The sequence below is a fragment of the Marmota monax genome, unplaced genomic scaffold (genome assembly GCF_021218885.2).
Source record: "Marmota monax isolate L192 unplaced genomic scaffold, Marmota_monax_Labrador192_F-V1.1 WCK01_AAM20220418_F8-fsc00097, whole genome shotgun sequence".
In the NCBI taxonomy this organism is placed as follows: Eukaryota; Metazoa; Chordata; class Mammalia; order Rodentia; family Sciuridae; genus Marmota; species Marmota monax.
In genome coordinates this window covers 6,408,212-6,433,591 of record NW_026694162.1, presented here as the reverse complement: position 1 = coordinate 6,433,591, position 25,380 = coordinate 6,408,212, and the positions used below count along the sequence as shown (strand labels likewise).

General features: G+C 40.5%; 1 protein-coding gene across 1 annotated transcript in view; it reads right to left on the bottom strand.

The window, feature by feature from the left end:
- The window catches only part of Spock1 (SPARC (osteonectin), cwcv and kazal like domains proteoglycan 1), a 515,785-nt gene that overhangs the window by 16,363 nt on the left and 474,042 nt on the right, over positions 1-25,380 (bottom strand). Inside the window, exon 7 of the mRNA XM_046465855.2 lies at positions 1,451-1,567. Coding sequence (XP_046321811.1) covers positions 1,451-1,567 — 117 coding nt within the window. The remainder of the gene's footprint in view (positions 1-1,450; positions 1,568-25,380) is intronic.

Genomic DNA, 25,380 nt, shown 5'->3' with positions numbered 1-25,380 from the left:
AGTTTCCCTAGATCATCTGAGAATTAATTGCCTACAAACTCCCAAAGAACCTCTGCAGGAATGCAAAATAAATTATCTCGCCTCACCCTTCCTATAGATACAACCATCCAATAACCAGCCTTCCCATCTAGATCCTGGGAAACAAATGCTACCTTGCCCTTAGGATAAAAGATTAAAACTATTAAAATAATTATCCCCTAGATATATATTCTTCATGGTATTTCTAGAAGGTTATGAGCAGCAAAGAACAATCAAAGATTAAGGTGGGTTTGTTGTTGTTGTTGTTGTTGTTATTATTATGTCTGAGATGGGTCTTGCTGTGTTGCCCAGACTGGATCCTAATAGTGGGCAATATAAGTTCTTACCTTCTGCATTGAACCAGGAGCATTATTTTTGAAAAATCCATCCAAACAAGTGGAGGATCAGGAATGGGATAAAATCCTTTGTTTTAAACAACATGTTTTTATATTTTGACCAAGTAATATCTAAGTGGCTATACAGAATAGGTTGTGGCAGAACTACATGCATCTGAACAATTGTGTTGCTCAGCAATATATTCTGTGCCAGTTGACCACAGTGTGGAGAAGCCTATCTCTAACCACCATTGAGTTAAATGCATGGAGGGACTCCATTGAAGTGCAAATACTGGTGGCCCAGGAGCCTCTCTTCTGGCTGATGACAAGGCAGAATGTGGCTTCTGCCCATTCAGCAGCCGGGGCCAATGGTGGCTCCTTGAGGAAACTACAGGGTGATGCGGGGTAGGGCCCACTTGTCTGGGAGTTTGAAGAGATAACAAAATGCAGTCTGACCAATTCTGACCAATGTATACAGAGACATTAGCAAAGATACTTGCAACAGTGTTGGTTATATTAGCTAAACCTTACCAACAACCTAAACTCCCCAAAATAAAGGTCCACATAAATATATTGTTATATCTAAAAATTAGAATTCTATGTAGCTATTGCAAAGAATACTTCTCAACAATATGACTGAAAAGTCATATTTCTAAATAAAAGGTCATCAGACAATCTGTAAAGTTTGACCCAAACTTTGTAATCAGTCATACACATAAACACACGTACTTTCATATAGGACAAGGAAAAGCCCTCCAAGTTTATACTGCAGCATGCTCATAGTTATTAAAATGGTGGGAGTATATATTTTTTCCTTTTCTTTTTGTATACCAAATGTGTTTTCCAAAATGTCTATAGTAAACACAATATTTTAAATTAGCCTTTTCAAAACACAAACTGTTTTTTGAGTCCAAAGCATTGCTTCCTTCTCCACATTTTAATATTTCTAAAATTGGGACATATTTTAAAATCAACATGTACATTTAATGTAGGGTTTCTTTAACCCCAAAATGCTATTGTTAAATCAATAATGTCTAATAACTGAAGAAATGTGATACTTGCAGTGAGATAAATTAGCAAAAGTAGAGTGGTCTTACTGCCTTGGGCTGTGTCGGAGCTGGTGGGCTTGATGACCCTGTTTGCATCCTCATGCAGAGCTCCAAACCAGTCTTTCAGCCGGGAGGCAAGATTCCTCAGTTCCTTGTCCGTGCAGGCTGGAAAAAAACAAATAGAACAAACAGTGAGTCCTGCGTTTTCTGCCCTCAGTGTGCGAGGCTATTGGGAAAGTCACGTTCAAAGCAAACCTCAATCACAATGTAGATCCCAACTTTGCTCTGAAAGTACTCCAAAGGATGCTGCCATCACAAGTAGAGTAAAACAAAGAAGAGCCTAAATTCCCAGGACAGTCAGCATTGTTCAGACATAAATTTGGATAGCCTACATGTTGGTAAAGCAAGCTGCACAAGCCTCTCATTTGTGTGTGCAGCATCCTCAGAAGACCAACACTGATCCTTTTTGCTAACCACATACAACTTGCTATTGCACATTTGCCAGAGCAAATTACATTTTCCACTATACTCATGCCAAGAGATTAACACCCAGCAATAGCTAATGCTCTTAGGGAGAGGCTGCTTAGGACACCAAAAGATTCCAGTAATAGCAGATTCTCCAGTTTGTTTTAGCTCAAGAGTTCAATTTGAGTTTGGGACTTATTTTTCTAGGCTTCCTATGGACTCATTCTTACTTTCCATTATTGACAGATGGATGCCTTCTCCATGGAAGAGTCTTTTATGTCTCAGCCCATCTATAACTATCTGGCTCGTTTGGGGGGATATGAGTTGGGGCAGATGGATACTCCTGAGGAAAGAAAATACAGATGGATGGATGCACAGGCAGGTGAGCAGATGAGTACAGCTATTTGAAGTTGTCTTAGAAGTCTGGAATAAGACTTGATAGGAGAAACCCTAAAGCAGAGAAAAGGATGCAGACAGGAGCTGACTTTGCCTATTTTCCTGACTCTGCCTCAGGGAATGCTTTAATTTTGAGTTTGAGAATCCTGGCAAAGGATCCAGGCAGTGGGCCGTTACCAAGAGACAGAAAAACCAGCAATGCACTTTGTGGCTTTTAGCAATTGGGGAGAGAAATTAGAAACCCACATAGCCAAAATCCCAATGAATAAGGGATGTGGGGAGGAACCCCATAACTATCACTTTTCCCAAATTCTAAAGCTCCACCAGCAAGCAGCTAAGCAGTCAAAAGCTCAGTGTTGCACAGTGAGCCAAGTTCTGAGTGTCTCCTGATGCTAAAGGCTCAGAAGCCACCACACATCTAGACTCATCCTCACCTGGGTACCTAACCAGCCTCCAAACAGCACAGACCCTGACTGAATTGAGGTGCCCAGCTCCCATCTGCCTTGCAAAGGCCAGGTGACTCTTCACCAGAAGAAAACACCACCATACAGAGCCTCTCCTCATGTCTGTTTTCCATATCTGCTTTACAGTCCAGCTCATCTTTCCTCACCCTGGAGCCTGGTAGAAAAGCCAGTTTCCCAGACCTCCAGCAGAAAAGATGTCTCCTCATCCACCAGTGACTAGGCCCAGACTGGCTTTATGCAACCTAAAAGCTACTTTCATTCCAGCTAATATCCAGACTTCAAACTCTGCAAAGTACTACCTGGATGTGTGTTCAGTGCTTATACCCAAGTTGCTAATTACCTCAAGACACTTCCTTGCTTTTACCAACGAGGACATGACCATATTTTAAAACAGCCACCAAGAAATGTCTTCACAACCGCATAAAAGGATGTGGGCTCTGTGGTCAATCTCACATTTGAAATTGGAAAATTCATAGCATCTATGTTTTCTCTCGCTATGCACACCATCTATTCCAAATGTTCTCTGAGCAGAGAAAATTGCCAAGTCAACTTGCAAAGGAAATCACACACTGCAAGATAAATTACTCAGTTGTGTTTAACTAAACCCTGACAGATGTGCAGGTAATCTGTATCTTTACAAGACTCCTGGATTTCCCATAGGCTTCCCAAAGTACACAGGCTGTGGATGGTTGATGGAATCAGGCACCGGAATCTTCAGAGAGTGAATCTTGTCACTCAGGGACAGATCCACAAGCAGGGAGCTGCTGGCATGGATAGAGAGAGATTGGAAAACCAAAATGGAGATAGGCCCTCAATAGAGTCCAAAGCCCTGTTCACTCATACTGCCCTCAACAGAGAAGTCCTTAGGAGGAGAAAGTCAGGCATATTCAGCCTAGAGCTTGATATATTCCAGAGGAAAAAAGTAATCAAAGATGACAGCCTGCAGAGAGCTGTTTGTTCAGATTTGGTTCTCCAGCCACAGTACACAGATGTACATGGGAGGAAAACACTTGCTTTTTAAGGGTTCATCTCCACCCTGGACAAAATTTCTAACCTGTGATTCTTGCTTTCAGAAGTGAGGGACCCAAGAGTCCTTGCAATATACTTAGTACCTTCCTAGGGAAAATTAATTTTATGGGGAGGAAAGTGTAAAATCATATCCACCTGCTGTTCCTGCACTCTGCCCTGAAGTGGGCCAGTCTTATCATTTCTAATGAGGATTCCTGCTGCTCTCCACCCTTCCTAGTGAGAGATGAAGGTGCTCAGCATCAGTCTTCAGAGGAAATATGGTGCTGTCTAGGGAAGCATTTAGTTAAGTCATGAAGATCAGAGAACTGAGCTATTTTGCCACTACATTACTTTCCTGAGTAGATGAGTACCAGCTAGCCCCCTTGTTCTCCCATGTTCAGTTATACACCCTTCTGGCTTCCTCCTGGATTTCAGCTTGCTTTGTGTTGTTCTCATTCTCCCAGTAGTCTCTGCTCAGCATCTTCCATCTCAATGATGTTTCCCCATTTGCCTTCCTGTTTCTCCAGGTCACTTCGTACCTTTCTTACGTGACCCCAATCTGTTCCAACATTGGCATCATTTCTGGGATCCACTGATTCCCAAGGTGAGCATCCTCTCACAGGAGGTACCCAGATATTCAAAGCCTCAGGTAAACACTTAGGAATTGTACTAGATTTGTCTTCTGTACCCTCCTTATCAGTGGGCCACAGAATGTTTGCTTCTTGCTATCTCTGCCTTTATTCCAGTCCATAATGCCCCAGGGACATCTGGAACAGGCTCCAAATTGAACTCCCATCTTTCTCCCCACATTCTCTTTTTCATCCAGCAGCCAGAGTGACCTTTCTAAAATGGATATTTGTCACTTCCCTTCTTGAGCTACTTCAAAGGCTCACACTTACTGTGTAAGTTAAGTCATAACTTCCTGGTATGACCTAAGTGATGGTAGGGTCCATCACTAAAGACCTTGCTGTCTCCCTTCTGCATTCTACCTGCTTTGGCCTCCATGTTCTGTCCTTCCTCCCATTCCTTCACCCTTTCACCTGGACATACCTCTCCTTGTCTCCTTGACAATGCCAATGTCTCCATTATATCTCAGTTTTAAGGTTACTTCCTCTCTGAGTACTAGTTCCTAACACTCGGACTTGCTCCTCAGATGACTTTTATCCCACATCTGATTTCTCATTCAATGCCCATATCCCCCTAGATCACAGCAACATAAACATGTTCTGAGATTCCTCAACATCAAACACAGCCTGGCATAGAAATGCTCTCAATATACACCTACTGCGGGGCTGTCATAACCCCCTTGTTGCCTTTTGAAAGTTGCAATTTTTCCATCTGCAAAATGGCATAATAAAACTTAGCTAATAGCATCAGTAAAACATGGCTCATAGCTTCTGGCCTTCAGCAGGGACTCAATAAATTTATATTCTCCTTTCCATACCCCAACTGTTTACATAAAGTTAGAATTGTATTGTTATGCTTTATTTTTAAGCCTGGGGAGTTGCTGGTTGCATAAAGAGTAACATGTCTCCTTACTTCTTTTATAGGCTAGTCAGTCAGAAGTTCAAGAGATTTGGGTTGCAGTTTCTGTCTGCCTTCTCTCAAGTGGATAAACTCCACAGTGGGGGGATTGGTCTGACTTCCCCACACCTATGTTCCTAGCACTTACCATAAAGTGTATGTAGTAGTTGTTCAAAAGAAAACATGAATGAAAGGACACATGAGTTACAAATTCCCAAGGTCAAATGCTATTATGTTGTAGAGTCGGGACTTGAATGCCATCACTGTGTGTGGGACTGGTTCCCTGGATAGATTGGGCTTGCAAGTTTCTAGTCCTCATGTATGCCATTAATATACATGGTCCAAGCTCTGGGTTGAAAGAAGTACAAATGTCAGGTCCTTGCATGTAAAGGATGCTCTATAATGACACAGGCAGGCAGCTTGCTGAGCGATACAGGACAGAACAAGCCCTTACCTTCATTAGCTTTGGTGTGAGAACAATGGCCTTTTGGGAGGACTGCCAGAACAGCCTGCTACACGTCACATGGGCAGCCACTAGGGCTTCATTAGAGAAAAGCATAGTGCCATTGCACATTACTCCACAATGTGAAAAAAAGACAGGTCCCTCCCCTAGGAAAGCAGAGCACACAGGCAGGGAAGGGCCCAGGTAATCTGAGGCTCTCCCAATGGACTTTGCCTGTCTGGAAAATATGACTGAAATGCAATAAGCAAATGTAAATGAGGCACATGCCATATCCATGGAAGGTAGATAGCACCGGGAAACAGATGTGATGGCCATTTCCACCTGGGAACCTTCTCGACCCTCCATCCAAGGGTGTGGAGCTTTAAAGTACTATGAGCTAGCCTGGATTTGAATGCAGACAGCATTGAAGAAAAGCCTGAAGTACAGCATAAGCAACCCAGTTGACAGAAGTGGAAAGGACTCACTGTTGCCAATACTGTAGAAGAAGCTCTTCCAGGATTACTGCAACAGCCCTGGAGGTTAGAGAAGGGCAAGGGAGAGGACTGATCTCATAATATTTGCTTATGGGGCAGTTAGGCTGCCTGGGCAGCAGATAATGGGGGAGGTAAGGCATTGCTTCTGATCTGAATGAATGTCACTAGCCTATCTCCGCCTAACCCTGGCCCCTGTGTTCCATCCTCCCTCCCAAAGTCAAGGGCTAATGAAGAGCTAGCTAGGAAGAAAGTTTCAAAATTTTGAGAAAAACAATTTTCAATTAGAAAATAAAGCTTCTTTAAAAAGTACTCCCAAAGGCTCTAACTGGTATCCGAACCTGTTTTCAGCTTATTGATGACTTTGGGGGCAGAATGATACTCTCAGCAAGCCCTTTCAGAGGATTAGACTTAAAGGGAAAGAAAGAGGTACAGAAAATACTGGGCAGGTGATATTAAGAAATAAATAGAAGTGGGAACAGGATAAAAAGTCTATATTCAAAGCTGGATTGCTAATATCTACCAGGGGGAGACAGGGAGCAAGTGTGACCAGGTGTGTGTCTGTGTTAGCAATCCTAACTGAAGCCACATTTGAACACTTGACTGGGGATGCCTCGAAATGACAAATCTGACATATAAGCATCATAGAATATCTATAAACTTGTGCTAGGAAACCAATTACTGGTCTGCTCTTGAATGTATGGAATCCTTCAGGTAAAGGGCCCAAGGAAAAAAATACCTCAACACACACACAAACACACACATACACACACACACACACCAATCTCCCTCTCCCACCCAGCCTCACTGATGCTTAGCTCAGGGTTCTGGCAGAAGCTAATATGAAAACAACCAGGATTTAATTTAAACTTTAGTGCCTCTGAAGGTAATTAAAGAGTTGGGCCAGGCTCAAGTTCTCGCTGGGAGCAGGCTGGGAGGCCTCTCAGCAATGGAGACCTGGGGCTGGCCCTTTCGCACTAATCTCCTTCAGCCCTCCTAGGTGCTGTTGGGAATAATTACTTCATCAGAGCAGCTCTGGATCAATGCACTCAGAGTGTTTGCAATTAGCAGTTCCTGAAAAAGGTCCAGCTGAGCCTTCTGTAGGGCGGAGAGTAGAAGCTGGGATAACACTTCCTGAGCCTGGAATGGAGCAAAGGCGAGATGCCTTCTTAAACTTCCTTTCTTGGGCCCAGTCTCTTCCCTGCACTATTGCATTCTCAGGCTGCTGGTAGCCTGCAGGAATCTAGAATCCTCCTCACCAACATCACTAGGTCCCTCCTGTTGTATATCTGGTCCACAGTGGGTAACCCAGTGCTGGAGCGATCTGCACAAGTGCTGAGGATGCTGCACACCATGGAACTTGAAAGAGGGAGAAACAGCGAGTCTACAATTCCCTTAGGCACATGGGCTCTAATAAACTGGAACACAAATAGGTTACAGTTGATGCTGCTTAATACAGTTTTAAGAGCAATAACCAGACTCATTGAACTTTCAAAGAACCCTTGGGAGGCAGGAGAGACTAAGTAGGTTTTGGAATCGGGTGGAACTAAGCACAATCCCCTTTTTTGCCACCCCAGCTGGGACTGTGGAAAAGTTAGTTTCAAACCTCAGTCTCTTCATCTGCAGAAGGAAAGTGAAAAGGGAACTAGTTACTAGGATTATAAGGGTTAAGCTGGAATGTACTTAAGCACTCAGCACCAGATCTGCCACATTGTCCACACGCAGTAGCTGCTGGCCATGATCTTTGTGTTTGTGAACACAGGGTGGCATGGTGATCCACCAGTTTGTGAATTGAGATCCTAGATATGGTATTTGCACAGGAAATGGTCTCCTGAAGCCATCCAGCAAGATACGATTCTCCTCTGTCTTGTTTCAGAGAAGTTCAATGATCTCTCCCAGAACCTACAGATGGTCAATGGCAAAATGGAGATGACACCCAGCTCCCTTAACTAGGAGTTCACTCATCTTCTCATAGGGCATGACCCAAGTCCCCCAGAGCTGCCTGTATTTGCTCTTGCACAGTTCCCAGAGGTGCACTGAGGGCCTATGCCATAAGGTAACAATCTTACACTTAAGTTTAAGGGTTGGGACTTCAGGTTTCTGCATCTGAATACCAGTGTTGTTGTTTGTCAGGAAAGTCAGGGATCTTCTCTGAGCCTCTGCCTTCTTATCTGTAAAATGGGGATGGCCATAGTACAGGCACCATCAACCTCTCAGGCTGCATAAGTGCTTAGCATGAATATTAAGCTATCAAAAATTAACAGGTAGCCACTGTCATCTTCTGCTCTGAGGATGTTCAGGAGCTTGTAGCATTTACCCTTGAGAGGCTAATAGTATGCTCCCAGCCACAACCAACTGCAATGACAGAAAACGCACTTGGGGCTCAAGGAAGGGACTTCCAAAGCATACACGGATGAATCCCATTTCTAATTGGAGCTCATCTGACAGGGATCTGAGCCAGGTTATGTCTGCTCAAATTAAATTGTATTATATGCAATTCCAGTTTTTACTTTTCAGTGCCTAAAACATCAATATATATGCATGTTCTTTTACCCTCAGAGAAGGCATCATTTTATATAAAAATGGGCAAGAGGAAAGGAATCAGGACCCCATTATTCAGGAGCTTGCTAACAAAGTCTTTTTTAAAGCACAGTTTTTGCAAGAGCTTAAAATACTGACATTAAACTTAGAAGATGAGTTAAACTAATTAATGCTACAACCTACAAGCAAAGATGGATAAATTTCCCTATTAAAGCCATTAAGACTATTCTTGGTAACCTGATTTGAGGAGACTTTAATGTTTCCCTTGATTCTAATGGTAATCCTTCATCTGGAAAAAGAAATACATTTAGAACTTGCACAACACTGGTAAATGTGCATTAATGGAGTAACACTTATTTTTCCCCCTGAATAATCTAGAGCAGAAAGGTTAGCTAGAAAAAATAAGCTTTTAAAGATTCTGATAAAATCCAGTCTTTTCCACATTCTGGGGCAAAAAAAAAAAAAAAAAAAAAAAAAAAAGAATATGCAAAATGTTGGTTAGAAATGCCAATTTGGGATTTAATTGTATTTCCTAGCCAATGGTTCAGTATTTCCTTTTCCTCATATATATGGGAGACCTGGAACAGCTTGGCAGTGAATGTAGAAAACAGAATTATAATGATCAGTTTTACTGAAGGAGTCAATGGCCAACCAAACTTCTTAGGTCTTAAACTAATAAAGACTAAACTTGAAAAATAATAGTAGGTGCTACAAGATGAGACATGAATGGGCTCATCCAGGACTACTGAGAGCCTAGATGGACAGAGCCCTGGGAAAGGGGTTGGTGTAGTGATAGCTGATCTCTGCCTGGGTCACATCCCTGCAGAAAGAGTATGAAAGTCACTGTGACTTTTGGTAATGTGTAAACTCTAGTAGCCAATGGCAGTCAAGGAATTCTTCTGGGAGGAAGCAGAAGTTGAGCTGAGGTTCACACGTAGGGAAGAGGTAGGGAAACATTCTAGGCAGGTTTTCAAAACAACAAAGCCAGTTTGAATGAAGTGATCGATTGATTGGTTAAGCTGATTTATACTTAAGATTAGCTTTACTCAAATCAATTTTAATAGGATTAAATCTATTTCTTAGCCAGTGTGGTGGCATATGCCTGTGACCCCAGTGGCTTGGGAGGCTGAGGCAGAAGGATTGCAGCCTCAGCAGTTTAGTGAGGCTGTAAGCAACCTATTAAGATGCTGTCTCAAAAGATAAAAAGAGCTGGGGATGTGGGTCAGTCAGTGGCTGAGTGCCCTTGGGTTCAATCCCTAGTACCGAAAAAGAAGAAAAAAGATATTTCTAAACTGTAAATGTATATAAAAATATGAATGCACATAAGTGTGTCTGTTAATTTCTGTTTATCTATTTTAAAATATTCTGCTCTACTATACATCACATATGTACATATACATTCCAAGGGATGATTTCTGACACAGCACTATTCCAGGACTCATCCTGAAGCCTAAATCTGTAAGTGGCTTTTAGGGTACATAAATAGAAAATGTGTTTTTAGGATACATATAAGAAGAACCTCTATTCCTAATGGGCAATTTGCATCCAGTTTCACCATCTCGAATTCTGAATCCAAATCTAGGTGCTATTAAACATAGCTTTAGCTTCTGTTTCTCAATGCTTAAAACATCAACATATGCATGCATGATTTTACTCTTATAAAGGAAGCTAACCTACATTGTTATTTAATGGGTCATGAAGCCACAGGGATTGGTGGAAGACCATGAGTGACAAACTTGAGAACTAAGATCTTATCCTGACAATATAGGAAGCCTAAGAGGCATTGGGAAACTGAATGGTTCTTTTACTTGGGGGTGAAAGAAGGACACAACTGGACACCTCCATACACAGATTTGGTGGTGGACCACAAGTGGACTTAGGTACATGAGCTCCTCTTACTTCTCTCAGATCTTCCCCAAGTCCCTACCCTGACCTAGATGGATGGTGACATAAGTGGACAGGCTGGTGGTTGGACAGGTGGGGGCTCCATGCCCTTCTGTAACAAAGGTCCACCAGCATCTCCAGGGATCTAGGCTGAAGTTGGTATTGAGGACCTAACAGAAGGGTCCTGGAGAAGCCTGGGCCAAATTCAGTCTGACTTTTTCACTTTTATACATCTGGTAGACAAACTAGTAAAAGATCATTATAAACAAAACAGGATCCCAAGAAGAACCTCCTGAAACCATAAAGTGTGTCTTAGGCTACTGCTAATGCCACCAGGATGAGTATTTGACTCATGAATTCTCCTACCCTTCAGGTCACACAACTCATTCTCAGTTTGTCCCCTCTCTTCCTCAGGGAATGAATGGGAACCTGGTATAAGAAGCAGCTGGCAACCAACCTCAAGGGCCTCCCCTGGATTCATAGAAGACCTTGTGACTGACACAGAGATAAAATATTAGCTATTATTATTTCTCTTTCTAGTAAAACTGCTGTATTTGATCAAACTGTGGGTTGAGAGATACAGTATCTAACCAGGTGGTAGGACAGCATACAACTAGCAACTTCTCTCTTCCCCTCCTGCATATCAGATATAATTAACAATGAAAACAGGGAGAAAAGTCATATATTTCACTTCCACTTACACTAAAAAAGAAAGAGAGCCTCTAGGCTTGAACAGTATAGCAGAAGCCACCCAGATGGAAATTAAAAAGAAAAAGGTCCAAGTGGGCCAATAAAAAAGCAAACAAATAAAAATCAGCACAAATATCTTTCCCACAGGCAAAGGGTTCCTCATGAAGTGACAGACCAAAAGTTCCTGCTCAGCAAGAACTAAGGGATAGGTTAGAGTTGAAATGAAAAGGTAGGATAGAGGAAAATGGCCCAGGGGCCACGGATCTCAGAAGATGCCCACAAATTGTTTCTGTGTAAGGAAGAAGCTCATTGCAAAGCACTTAGTTGGCACAGCAAGAGAACTAGAGAGGGGGTGAACATAGCTGAGGAGAGAAACTCTTTGGGGCCCCATCTGTTTCATAGGAACAGAAAAAGATAGGACTAGATAGAGGAGCCATTTTAATAGGAATGCATCTGTCACCGGTGAACCACTCAAGCTAGGGGCCTTTGGACTCTGAAGTCTGTGGATGGCCTTGTTCCTCAGTTTCATCCACAGGACTCCTTTATGAATAAGCAGACCAGTAAAACCTAACTTATTCCAATAATAGTTTTGTTGTTGTTGTTGTTGTTATAAAAGTGGCTGATACATTGATTTTAAAAATTAATTAAAAATTTGAGAAAAGGGAATCAAAACTTACCATATAACAATGAGCAGAAAATCATAAAAATATGGACCAATTATAATAGCATGAATCCAAGTGAATCAACCACCCTTACTGGAAAGGAGGGGGCAGGGGGTTAGCAAGGAATATGATGGACATCATTATTCAAAGTACATGTATAAAGACACGAATTGGTGTGAACATACTTTACATACAGAGATATGAAAAATTGTGTTGTATATGTGTAATAAAAATTGTAATGCATTCTGCTGTCGTTTATTTTTTTAAAAAATCAATTAGAAAATTAAAAAAAAAAGACAATGAAGTGTACAAAAACTCAGAGATGAGGAGACGGTTCAGGTGATGAAGCCAGAACTGGAAGAAGTACAAGGGTGAATGGACACCAGAAAACACAGTAAGAGGGAAGGATGTCTAAAAGAAAAGAGGAAATAATGGGAAGAGGAAGTAAAGAAGAAATCCCAGTGGTTTAGAGAATAAGTGAGAGCTCTAGAGAAGAGGCAGGGCAAACCTCACACGAGGCTGATTCCCCTTAAGAGACCATTGAAAATGACGGAACAGGACACATTTAAAATATAATCCATCTAAACATTCCTGAGATATAGAAGAATTGAATCCACGTATGAAAAAGGCCTAGTGTGCGCCAGGGAAATGGACCGGGGATGGTCAATACTAAGGTTCATCCTAATTAAATTATGTACTAGATTTTCAAAATAAAGAAATATCAACATGGCAGCAGAAGTATGTGCAAGTAACTTGTGAGAGATAAGAGAAATAAGGCTGCCCTCAGATTTTAGCACAGCAATATTCAAAGCCTGAAGTCAACAACAGAGCAGTGTCTACAAGTTACCTAAGAATAGAATGAGAAATCTAGGGTCTTATGTCTACCTGAACTCTCCTTGAAGAATAAATAACACAGAAAAGAGGTTCTAAATACAGAACTTGAGGACTATTGTTCCCATGAGCCCTTCCAAAGGACCTACCAGGTGACTCACGCCAGCTGTGAAGGTGACTTGAAAAATACATTTTCTTCCAATGAACAAAGGTGAAAATTTGGCAACAGAATGCTCTATTAATGAGGAAGTGGTAAAAGTAACAACAAAACAGGCAGAGGGAAGAAGTAGTTACTTAATCTGTAATAACTGATGTAACATAAAAGCATCAAAAGATGAAAAATCAATGACATTTTATAGAACTAAAGGTCAACCCTGAAAGGATAAATATATTAATTATCCAGTGGTAGAAGAAAGGGAGGGGGCAGAGAGAGGCAGAATTTCATCACTGTTCAAAGTGATAATATTCCTAAATATCAGAATGATTATATACACATGCCCTCTCACAAAGAAGACAGAATACACAGTGAGAAAAAAAAATACACAAAGGAAAACAAAAACCAACAGAACTGTTGTGACCAAGCTTTTTATATCAATAAATATAAATGAGTCAAAATTTACCCTGCAAACAAATAAGATTATAATTTCAGACCTGGTCACAAAGAAAAGCATGACCATATACTGATTACAAATAATGGAACAATAGTAAAAGGATTTAGAAAAGTAGCTAGCTGTTTTGATTCTCAGATTTCCCTGTGAGATTCAGATTTACACTCACATATACCTATTTGGAGCAACACTACTGTATTGTTTAAAAAAGCAAAAGGCTGGAAATACTTCAAATATCCACAATTAAATCAGCCATAATATGCCCACACAATAGAAAATGACACAGCTAGATGTGCTAGAATTTTCAAGATATATTAAATTAAAACAGCAAAGTACAGCATATATCATATATGACTATGTTAAGGGGAAGGGGCCAAGTATTTGTGTTTGTATTTGTTTCTATATGCATCAAGAACCTTATCAAGGGGAGCCAGGTACAGTGGATCATGCCTGTAATCCCAGCATCTCCAGTGAGTGAGGCAGGAGGATTCCAAGTTCAAGGCCAACCCTAGCAACTTGGTGACACCCTGTTGCAAAATAAAAAAAAAAAAAATGCAAAGGGCTAGAATGTAGCTCAGTGGTGGAACACCCTGGATTCAAGCCCAGTACTGCAAAAAACAACAACAACAATAAAAAACTTCTCTTGAAGGATATATAAAAAACTAATAATCCTGGCTTCTATTTGTGGAGGAGGTGGGAAGTCAGGCTGATGGGAGACAGGAATGGGAGGGACAATTTTTATATTCCTTTGAATGATATTTTGGTTGTGATGTGAATATATACCTTCAAAAAATTAAAATCTGTTTCCTTGTCTACCCGCCTCACCAAACCACAGGCTCCCAGAAAATAGGGATCATGTCCTACTCACTCTGTTTTCTCCTTGGCACTGTGTTCAAGACCTGAAACAACTCAACACCAGTAGCTGGGTGAGGTTTGCTGAATGGTTGAGTAAATGGAGGAACACAGTGCAGGACCACAGGCCCAAGGTGGGAGAGAGCGTGAGTGACGGGACCACAGGAGACTTGTTAGCTGTAACTCAAGATAGTTTGCACCGCTCCATCAGTTCTCATGCCACATGCTAACAGTTTTCTTTTTAGTCCAAAGGGGAAAAATAATCCCTAAATGCAGGATTTTTTAATCAACACAATCTGTGTACTGTTCTCCATTCTGCCCTGGGACCTTGGGCAGATCTAAATTCAATTCCAGCACTCCCTGAGCCAGACACTCTGGGGGATACAGAGATGATTAAGACACAGCCCTTGCCTGGTGTTGGGTCTCCCCTCTCCTGATTTGTAAAAGGAGAACACTTTCTCTCCATTGAGTTGGTGGAATTTTAATGAGGGAGACGCAAGCTGTTTCTCTCCCAGAATGCTCCTTCCTGGAGAACCAAGGCTCTGCTCAAATATGTCTTCATCTAGGGAATCTCCTCTCAACATCCACCCAGGAAGATTCCTGGGGATGTCCGCGGGCGCAGGGTCCCACAGATGCAGCTTATGTGCATCATTGCACAACCTGTTGTCTACTCTGGACTGAGTGCAGAGTAGCAAGGATGCTAGATAGTCACATCTAACTGCCCCCAGTTCCCAGCAGAGAGCCTGGATGAAAGCAGATAGGGATAAATTTGAAGAAGGCACAAAAGAAAAGAAGTAAATATTTTAAACCAAGTGTAAACACTGTTTCTGTTACCATAAAACCACCACTAGTATACATGGTAAAATGTCTAAACAATCAAGTGACCATTGTATACCTTTGAGGATGAGGTGGAAAGCTAAAACTATCATGCTTGACAGCGCCAAATTCAGAGATTTCCTGTGCTGAAATTGGGTCTCCTGGTTTTCAGATTGGTGCTAACTTCTACTGCTAAAATCTCAGACCTCAGCCCAACCTGGCAACAGCCTGGGGGTCCCTCAAATCTTATTTCCATGTTTCTTTGTATATTATGATTGCATGATGCTAGACCTATTGCACACACCTGGCTTGTTTCCACACTGGCATCTCATTCCTGTCTTTATAGTTACCACCACATAATTTAGTTTGTCTGTGTCTCTGCAAGCTTATTTGGAAACCATGGAACGCTGCTTACAGAAAATTAAGGTTCATTTTCTTGAAGCATCCAGCCAATAGTGCAGGCAGAAAATGGTGATTTGGAGGTAACTGGCTTATGCATATGTAAACATGATGCATTTAGTAAATTATGTAGACTTCACACCTCAGAGCATTGAAGAAAACAAAGGTACCTTCCAAGAAAACTTTGGTGCAATAGAGTCATTCTGAAAGGAATACTGAATTATTGTTTGGAAGAATACTTGAGCTCACATATGAATGGAAAATAATGGTTTCTAATGCAAAGCATGAGCATGAACAAGAATTTGAACAGGTCTAATTTTAAAAGGTATTATAGCATCTCTAAGGACTCCCAGGAGTTATAGCCCATAACGTGTCTTGAGATTGAATTCATGGTATGATGAGGTTGTACAATTCAGACTCAATTCCACAGTGACTCCTCGTACTTCACACAATTTCCCAGTACATATTTTTCTCCATGGGCCTAGAGAGAAAATTCTAGGCCCACCCTGAGCTCAAAAACCATTATAATAGTTAAAGCAATCCTGCAATCTATTACACACAGTTTCCATTCTCCACTAGGACCTGTTGCCTCAATCCCTTCTAATAATCTCATCAGCAATAAATCACACTGAAGATGTAATTAAAAGCTTGACTTCTGTAAGGGAAACATTAAAAGCCCACATTGTAGACTTTAAAATTCCTGCACAAGTCACGTTATAGTAGATGAGCTTAAGTGGCTTCCAATTTGTGGGCTACAGAAGAGGTGGTTCATTTGTCTGCAGGCATTGCATCTACATGGCTAGTTAATTTCCAATGCTCAAACTGCCAGCTGTAGACTCCAAGAGTCTAGGTGGTACCTGTGCAGCTCCAGCACTTAACACTGGGAGTAATAATATGCCCCAAGAGCTGCCATGTGTGAAACAATGCCAAGACCACACTAGTGCTCTCTCTACCCTCCCCCCCCCATCCTAGTGATAACCCTTGGGAATCATTATTATTATTTCTATCTTACTAATGTAGACACTGAAGCAGAGGGACAGTAAGTGACTTTTTTTCTGGTTCCTGCTGACCATTTAGTATAAGACAGGCATTACACACACACACAACCTCATGAATTATCACACCAACTCTATGAGGTGGGGACTTCGGCTGTGAATGAGAAGAAATTACATATCTAAGTCCAGGAGCTCCTAAGTGGCAGAGCTGGGTGACACGTTCAGGGTTCAGCCAAGTCTGTCCTGCTTTGTCCTTCATTTTCACCATTAAAAAGGGTTCCCCACTGCCAGAAAATGAGGGAGACCTGGGGAAGAAGTGTCTTGTGCATGCAGAGGTCATGCTGGTCCCTGTCACTCAGTACTTCCCCTTTGTCCTCCTGTCTATCCCACAAAATATGCAAAATACACACACATGATTACAAGTGAAAGATTCACTAATCCTCACCACAGTTCAATGAGGCAGGCACTCTGATCTTTCCCATTTTATAACTATAAAGACTGAGGTTTGGGAAAGTTATATGACCTACTGAAATTAAGCAAACTGTTAAGTGCAGGGTCAGGGTTTGCACCAAAGCTGTCTGACTCTAGGTCTTATACTTTCTGACACAAGTTATATACTAGTAAATCTAATAAGAGACCATTGCTCATCAGCTAGCTCTAACTAGGATTGTCTCAGGATGAGAAACGAACTGTGAAAATTATCATGCTTTAGTAGATCTTCTATAAGACCTAAGTCAAATTAGCATAGATGAATACAAACATTTAATTATTCATTTACAAATGACAACAACATATATAACAGGAATAAAAACAAACCAAAAAGCCTCACCCAGAAACAAATGTTTATAGTATTAGGAATTACAGCGTGGAAATATGTTGGAAAACTAAGAAGCCATTACAAAGTATGAGAAAGAAGGATCTCATAATGTGGAAAATACTTACATTCGTTGGGGAAAAAGCAAATTACAGCAGTATCTCTGATTTGATCCCACTTTTCTGATATGAGATGGGTAGTGTGAAAGCATGTGAGAGACTGATGGTGGGGCAACAGGGAGATACAACCACAGGCTAACAACAGGGCCACTCCACAGGAGGAGCATGCTGAGTGTGTTCTAACTTTCTTCCGTTAACATTCTATCCATCATTTTGTGATTTAAAAAAAAAAAAAAACTTGGATTTTTTTTAGGCCCAACAACTTGGATATAACTGAGGGTAAGACAAAATGGCCCAGTAAGTCTAGAAAAGGTAACTGGGGACCACACCAACATTTCAGAGTTTAGAGTATGTGGATATTTTCAGAAACATGTTTCATGGTGACATTTATTTGGCAAATTTTCCATCTTTCTTTGGTGACTTGCATTCCAGTTTCCTGTCAGAACATATTTAAAGTTTGCTTAATTAGGTTTCCTAATTTATATAAACATGGAATATTTTTATGTAGGGGACCTGATTGGTATTATGCAGATCTGAGGAAGCCAGATTGGGAAATGTGTTCCTATAAAACAATATTCATCGTTAACAGGCCATGCATATAGTCCAAATGCCAAACTCTCTTTCTAGGAATTTTCTCTCTCACCAGAGAAACTAATGAAACTTTTCCTTTCTGCAAACCCTGTAAATACTTTTAGAATCTAAGTCAAAGAAGCCAGGTTCTTAATCATTCTAGAGGTGAGATAGCTGGATCTGCACTTAAGACATTTTGAAAGTATTAGACACTTTCTTTTTTCAGTGCTGTAGCTGCTAACATCACCAAGAGTGTTGTCACTAAGAGCTATACTTTTCTTGAGAGCTGGCCTAGGAGTCCTATTATCAAGCCTCAATATTACTCAGAGGAGAGCAACAGGGGGTTAGGACAGTTGTGGCTTGATATTATGGAATAAGTATGTAGCAGAGCAGTAGCGATGGATCTGGTTATCCTGGTTCCTCAATGACCCTCTTTCTTTGGCCATGTGGTTCCAGGTGGGGGTGTGACCTAAAGACATCCAAGATCACTGTGTATCCTTGCTAGTCCATGAATGGGGGTCTTTGAGCATCAAAATTTGGGATCAGAATCAGATCTACCTTACCAGGTAGTTGAGCCTGCTGTGCCCAAACTGTGTCTGAGGTAGAGGGAGGAGAGGACACACTCCTAGGTCTTTAAGAGCAATCTAAATGAGGGTCTTTCTATGTCCATATACCTGAGCTTATCACCTACCATGGACTATGTACATAGCTAAGACCCATTAATCCAGTTTTCTATCTCAAGGGATATTAGAATCCCGACACGAACAAACTCCTGAGAGGGTCGAAATACGTCATCTTTTATTTAGGTTTGTTTTGCTTTTGTAATCCTGTGTAATGATGTGAAAAACCCCCAATGACTCTGACAGAAATCACCCACTTATCTGACAGTTATATTACAGTGCATTCAGCAAGGGTCTCATGGAGAAAAGGTAAATGGACAAAGGCCTAATTTGTCTGGAGGAGACTTCTCCAAGATGGACAGATTTTCTCCTGTGAAATTAGGCTGGAACTAATTCAGACCTTTCTGGGTAAAAGTGAATTCTGAAAGCCTCATTTTTCTCTCTTCACCAAGAGGTGCCTTAAGTATCTGTAGAAAAGAGTTTATAGCATGGTTATCACATTAGTCTTGGGAAAGAAATTAGTCTGCTTTTTTACAGAGCAGAGCAAGGATTCAGACATTAATGTTTTGTAATATACACATTTGCATTCAGGGCACATTCTCTCCCAAACAGAAGGCTGATGGATCTGAAGACATGCTGGAAAGCACAGGTGGAACCCTAAAAGGTCCTGTTTCTGACACTGTTGCCTCTTGCCAGTTCTTGGCATGGAATAAAAGTAGGGTCTTTTATTTGCATATACACATGTGAATATAGTAGACCACAGAGCACAATTCATTTCCCACCATTCTGCACTCATATCCTCAGGAGATGCCATGTTTGTTTGGGCCACAGGTGTCATCTGCCACCTGAAGGTATGGGTATATGGGGAAGGGGCCAAAAAGAGGACTGGTTTTACATCATCCAGGTCAGCACACCATCTTAGAAAGCCCTGGCACTTCAGCATCTGACACAGAGCCTTCTGACACAGATGGCTTGAAGAGAAAGCATCCAGCACTGAGGGAAAGAAGACAGAGTGTTCCATACTTTGGAGACATTTTTTCAGAGTCTGAAGGGTAATTTTATTGAAATAGCTAGAGTTAGGGAGGTCAACTTTGCTGCTGAAAAGGGAAAGGGCTTTGGGCAGAGAGGGTCTGGTATCAAGTTGTCTATGTCCCTCTGGAACAAGGCCACTTTCATTGCAAAACCAGATCACCAAGGAAAGCCCTGTGCATTCCTATCTGTGGATATTTGCAAATGTGACCATTTCTCATAAGCTGCTGTGCTCTCCTTCTGTGCTCTGATGTGACACTCATGTACATCCTGGAAAAATAATGTCCCCACCTCTCCCACTGTCATGCAGATTAGTGAAGGTCATGCACAACCTCAAGTGTAAGCACAGAATGTTGTGGGTGTTGTCAGGTGTTTCAAGGACATTATTCTCTGGCTTACGTGCTTAGGACTCATTGAAACTGAAAAGATGAAAAGAAAATACATTCACAAGTTCAAATTCAAACAGTAGTTCCCAAATAAGCAGACATAGAAATCTGTAGAAAATAGGCTCATAACAATAGCAAAACCCAGATTATAAGAATTTGGGAGCATGCTACAGGGACACTGCTACATCGATGTTCATAGCAGCACAGTTCACAATAGCAAGACTGTGGAACCAACCTAGATGCCCTTCAATAGACGAATGGATAAAAAAAATGTGGCATTTATACACAATGGAGTATTACTCTGCATTAAAAAATGACAAAATCATAGAATTTACAGGGAAATGGATGGCATTAGAGCAGATTATGCTAAGTGAAGCTAGCCAATCCCTAAAAAACAAATGCCAAATGTCTTCTTTGATATAAGGAGAGTAACTAAGAACAGAGTAGGGACAAAGAGCAGGAGAAGAAGATTAACATTTAACAGGGATGAGAGGTGGGAGGGAAAGGGAGAGAGAAGGGAAATTGCACGGTAATGGAAGGAGACCCTCAGGGTTATACAGTGGAGGAGGTAGAGAGAGAGGAGGGGTGGGGAGGGGAGAGGTAGGGAGGGGAGAGGGTGGAGGATGGGAAAGGCAGTGGAGCACAACAGACACTAGTATGGCAATTTGTAAATCAATGGATGTGTAACTGATGTGATTCTGCAATCTGTGTATGGGGTGAAGGTGGGAGTTCATAACCCACTTGAATCAAAGTGTGGAATATGATATGTCAAGAAATTTGTAATGTTTTGAACAACCCACAATAAAAAATTAAAAAAAAAAGAATTTGGAAAAAAATCAGATGGATAACTTGATACCAACGGATGTCAACCAGCTATGACACAAAGGAGTCACCTACTTCTTACATAGTTTTGACCAGAGGTGCTGGATATGGTTTTCTAGACTCCTGGAAGGAAACAAATCAACCCATCTTATAATTAAGAACTAGGTCAAGGAAAGACTGCTCAGACTCTCAATGAGGCTGCCCAGGGTCAAAATCATTTGCCAAATTCTACAGAACAAAATAATCGATCATAAACACTCCTCCAATATGGCCCCAGTAGTGTAAGATGCCTGAGGAGGTCCTATGAAGGGAGCCTAGGAGGAGTAAAGACAGGAAACCCAAGAATGAGAGAAGCTTTGCTTGGAGAACTGGTGCTGAACCAATCCTGGGTGCTCACACACATGGGGTACCTCCAACTGGTGAGTCCAGGAAGCCCCAGGCATGCTGTGTACAGAGTTTTCCTCCCCATTATTCTAGTTGGCATCACTAGCTAGAAGAAAGAAGGCCTAGCCACAGGGAGCATCACAGTCCTGGTGTTCTGCAAGAGGGGGTCTGTGGCTGGTTCTGAAGGCTGCTGCTGCTACCCTGAAAGAGACTCCAGCAACCCTGGAACAAGGAGGGAAAGAGTCGCATGGGCCAGAGGAGGCAGTGCCCATGGTTTCCTCTTTCAAGTCTGTCTCTCTGCCTGACTGCAGCAGTCACAGACAGCATGATGGTTGCCTCTCATGGTAGTCCCTTAACGTGGTAGGAGCTTAATATACACTTTTGACCAATTAAGAGAGTCTGAGACGGCCATTCTTTGCCACTTTTCTTAGTCAAATTCCAAGAGAAAACTTTAAATGTTTTTCAAAAAACTCACAAAAGAAAAGTAGGATGTGATATTTGAGTTATATAGATTCCCAATATCTACCTAGGTGTTGTGTGTAAATAATTAATGTACAAAGAGCTTCTTTGCTCTAATAATTAAAAACATAATACTATAAGACTCTTGACAGAATCTTGAAACAGAACGTATGACTCTGTAAAAGTAATAATGAATGTCTTAAGGAGCAGGATGGAATTATTCAAGCAATGGCATCATTACGTTTGTCATTTTAAAAGAAAAAAAAACTGTAAAAAGTTAAAGCTATACCTCACAAATCACATCAATGTGAGTTTTATAAGGATTAAAGGCTTAGGGTAAAAACAATTAACAGTGCCAATTATTAGAAGATGAATAAAGAGGGACTCTGCACATATCAAAGCAATAAAAGTAGTTACCAAGAAAAATATTAATAAAATTGAATATAAAAATGAAAATTTTTCTCTCCTTAAAAGGTTTGCTATAGCCTCCCACTGTGGAAGGAAGACCTGCAGTTGACCAGCCACCATTTCATCAAATTGACATCAAAACAATTTGGGCCTGAAATTCTCCCAATTTTAATCCAATCTATAGTTTCAAAAAATCCAGAAGGAAACCTCTGGTTTTCAATGCCGTGTGTCAATTTACAGTGGTTTTCAACTAGGGCCAATTTTGCCCCTAAGAGGACATTTGGTTATGTCTGGGACATTTTTTGGCAACTGGAACAATAGTTTTGGCATTTAACAGCCAGAGCTGCTGCTAAACATCCAGCACAAACATTATCTCACCCTCCAGGCACAGTGGCTGGTGCATGCCTATAATCCCAGCATCTTGGGAGGCTGAGGCTGGAAGATTGAAAGTTTAAAGCCAGCCTCAGCAAAAAGCAAGGTGCTAAGCAACTCAGTGAGACCCTATCTCTAAATAAAATACAAAAGAGGGCTAGGGATGTTGAGTGCCTCTGAATTCAATCCCAAGTAACCACCCCCACACATACCAAAATTTTATTTCACCCCAAATGGCACTTGTTGCCCAGGTTGAGAAACCCCAACCTACAAGAGGAAAGAGGTCAATCTTTGATATTCACAACTTATAATCATCATTCAGGTGATAGGGAGGAAGAAATAGATGTAGGACCAGACCTCAGGACTTCTGGCAAAAAGTGGAACCACCATCGTGTTAATTCCTAGTAGAGGCTGTATAGACCTGAGTATAGGAGTGATTTCTAATGCTTTCCTTCCTCTTTGTCCACCAACCCCAAATGTAGGATATAATGACGGGGGGCTATATTAGCCATTAAATATATAGATCCAAAGGTATCCACACGTACATCCACAGAGTGACTCTGAGACAAATCACCCCCATCCATCATCAGTTAAAATCTCCAAAGAGATACTCTGCATTCTCTTATGCTTTTTCAAAACTTATTTTAGAGGCACATTTCATTAATTTCTCTCTCCTTATCCTCAAAATATATATTAGAATCTTTTTGAATATCTAGACTACCCTGTTTATGGTTACTACTTTCTTTTTTTCCAAATGTATACCTGAATCATTTTTAAATTAGAAAATTAAAAAAACACTTTACTATAAATATTAAAAGACAAGTTAGAAAACAATTTGAAAAAAGGCAGAGTCAATATTCTTAATATATAAAGAGCCCTTACAAATCAATAGGAAAGCCATTAAGAATGTAATTGAAAAATCGACAGTGGGTATGAGCAAATGCTCTAAAGCAAGAAGAAATACAAATGGCCAATAAACGCAGACATAAAAAGTGTTTGATTTCAACAGTAATTAAAATAATGTAAATGGAAATAATAATGAAATACCTCTATACACTTACAGAATTGGCAGACAGTTAAAAATATAACTGCTTGTCACATACTGCTGGGGTTGGATGTGAGTGTAAATGATCCAGCCTTCTTGAAAAGTAATTTTGAATATAAGTCATTTATAAATCAAATCACTGGTTTTGAGTTATGAACACTTTGCTTGCACAGAAAGTTTATAAAATATCAAAAAGTATAAATATGAAAATAAAAACACCTGTTATTTTAATACCTGAGAAAGAATTTTGACTTTTTTGCTGTATCATTCCTAGGCTTTCTTCACGTTTGTGTCAGAGTGTGTAGTAAGTATATAGTACCCACAGTTTGGTACCTTGTTCTTCATCCCTTAGTTATTCTGTGATGATAGTGTTCTTTCTCAACTGGTATATCTTTTAAAACATGATAATTCCTGGAAGTATAATGCCATATGAATGTATTGGTGAAATTACCCACTCCCTGATTATTGGACATGTAGATTTTTTTAATCCTCCTCCCCTCCCCCTCCCCTTCTTCTTCCTCCTCCTCACCTTCTTCCTCCTCCTCCTCCTCCACCTTCTTCCCCCCATCATGAATAATGCCATGCAGATCATCATCAGGCCCCAATATTTTCTGTATCTTCGATGATTGCTATCTACCTAGACTGTACTTAGTTTGACAGGTGAATACAGCTATTGCAACAAGCAAATCAGATACTTTGTCATCAACAGGCTTTTACCATAGAAATCCCCAAAGGGTAAACTTCAGATAGAAGAAAATGGTTACAGACAAGATTTCTGAAGGATAAAAAGGGATAGGACAAAGCAAAGGCAAATATAGAGTTAAAATTAAAAGAAAACAATGATAACATTTTAGGAGTTTGAAGAAAAACATAAAAACAAAAATCCATATCAGCACTACCATACAAGTAAGCATTAAAATGCTCTAAGGTTCTGACTGGGTTGTCTGCGAGGAGAGCAAAGATATTGAGAATGTTTAGACTCCAGTAAATAATGTGTGTGTGTGTGTGTGTGTGTGTCAGAATTTCTGAATTAGTTACTGTAAGGGTAATTAAAGATTTCAAATTTGGCGGAGCAAGCAAAAAAATAGGGAAAAAAAAAACTCCAAAAGAAAAAAAATAAGAGGAAAAAAAATCATGGAAAAGGCAAAACAAAAAATCAGAAAATATTAATAAGAAAGTAGAATTATGATAAATATATGTGAGCCAAATGCTTTTGTTAAGACAAATATTTTAAGACAATAAAAAATAAGACCTAGCTATTTCCTGATAACAGATAACCTAGAAAAGGGCATAAGGAAATAGTGAATGCAAAGGATAAAAAATGGCACACATGGTACACACCAGGAGAGCTCCTGTGGCTACATGATCAGAATATCAGAACTGCAATATTAGAAGTCTTAATTGTCTAAAATTATAAGCAAAAAGACTATCAAAATATCCAGAATATAATGATAAGAGGTTCTCATAGCCAGTAAGCAAGGTTTTCTTCAATGGGACAAAAGTCAACCCAGGCATATTGCACACTTATATATCAAGGATAACATTATAAAGATTTTAGAAGAAAAAAAATAATGGAATATATTATATGGCTTCAAGGTAGGGAAGGTACAAAATTAACAATTTCTATGTATTAAAAGGTGCCACAAAGAGAATAAAAGAGAAGCAGCCCACAAACTTTGAGAAGGTATTTGGAGCATATAACTAAAATAAAGGTTAGTATCCAGAATAGAAATTTTCTCCTATATATAAAAAGAAGGAAAAAAATGACTTTGTACAAAAATCAATGAGACCTGAAAAAAAGATCTTATTGAATGAGAAAACCAGGAAGAAGGAGAAGAAGGAGGAGGAGGAGGAGGAGGAGGAGGAGGAGGAGGAGGAGGAG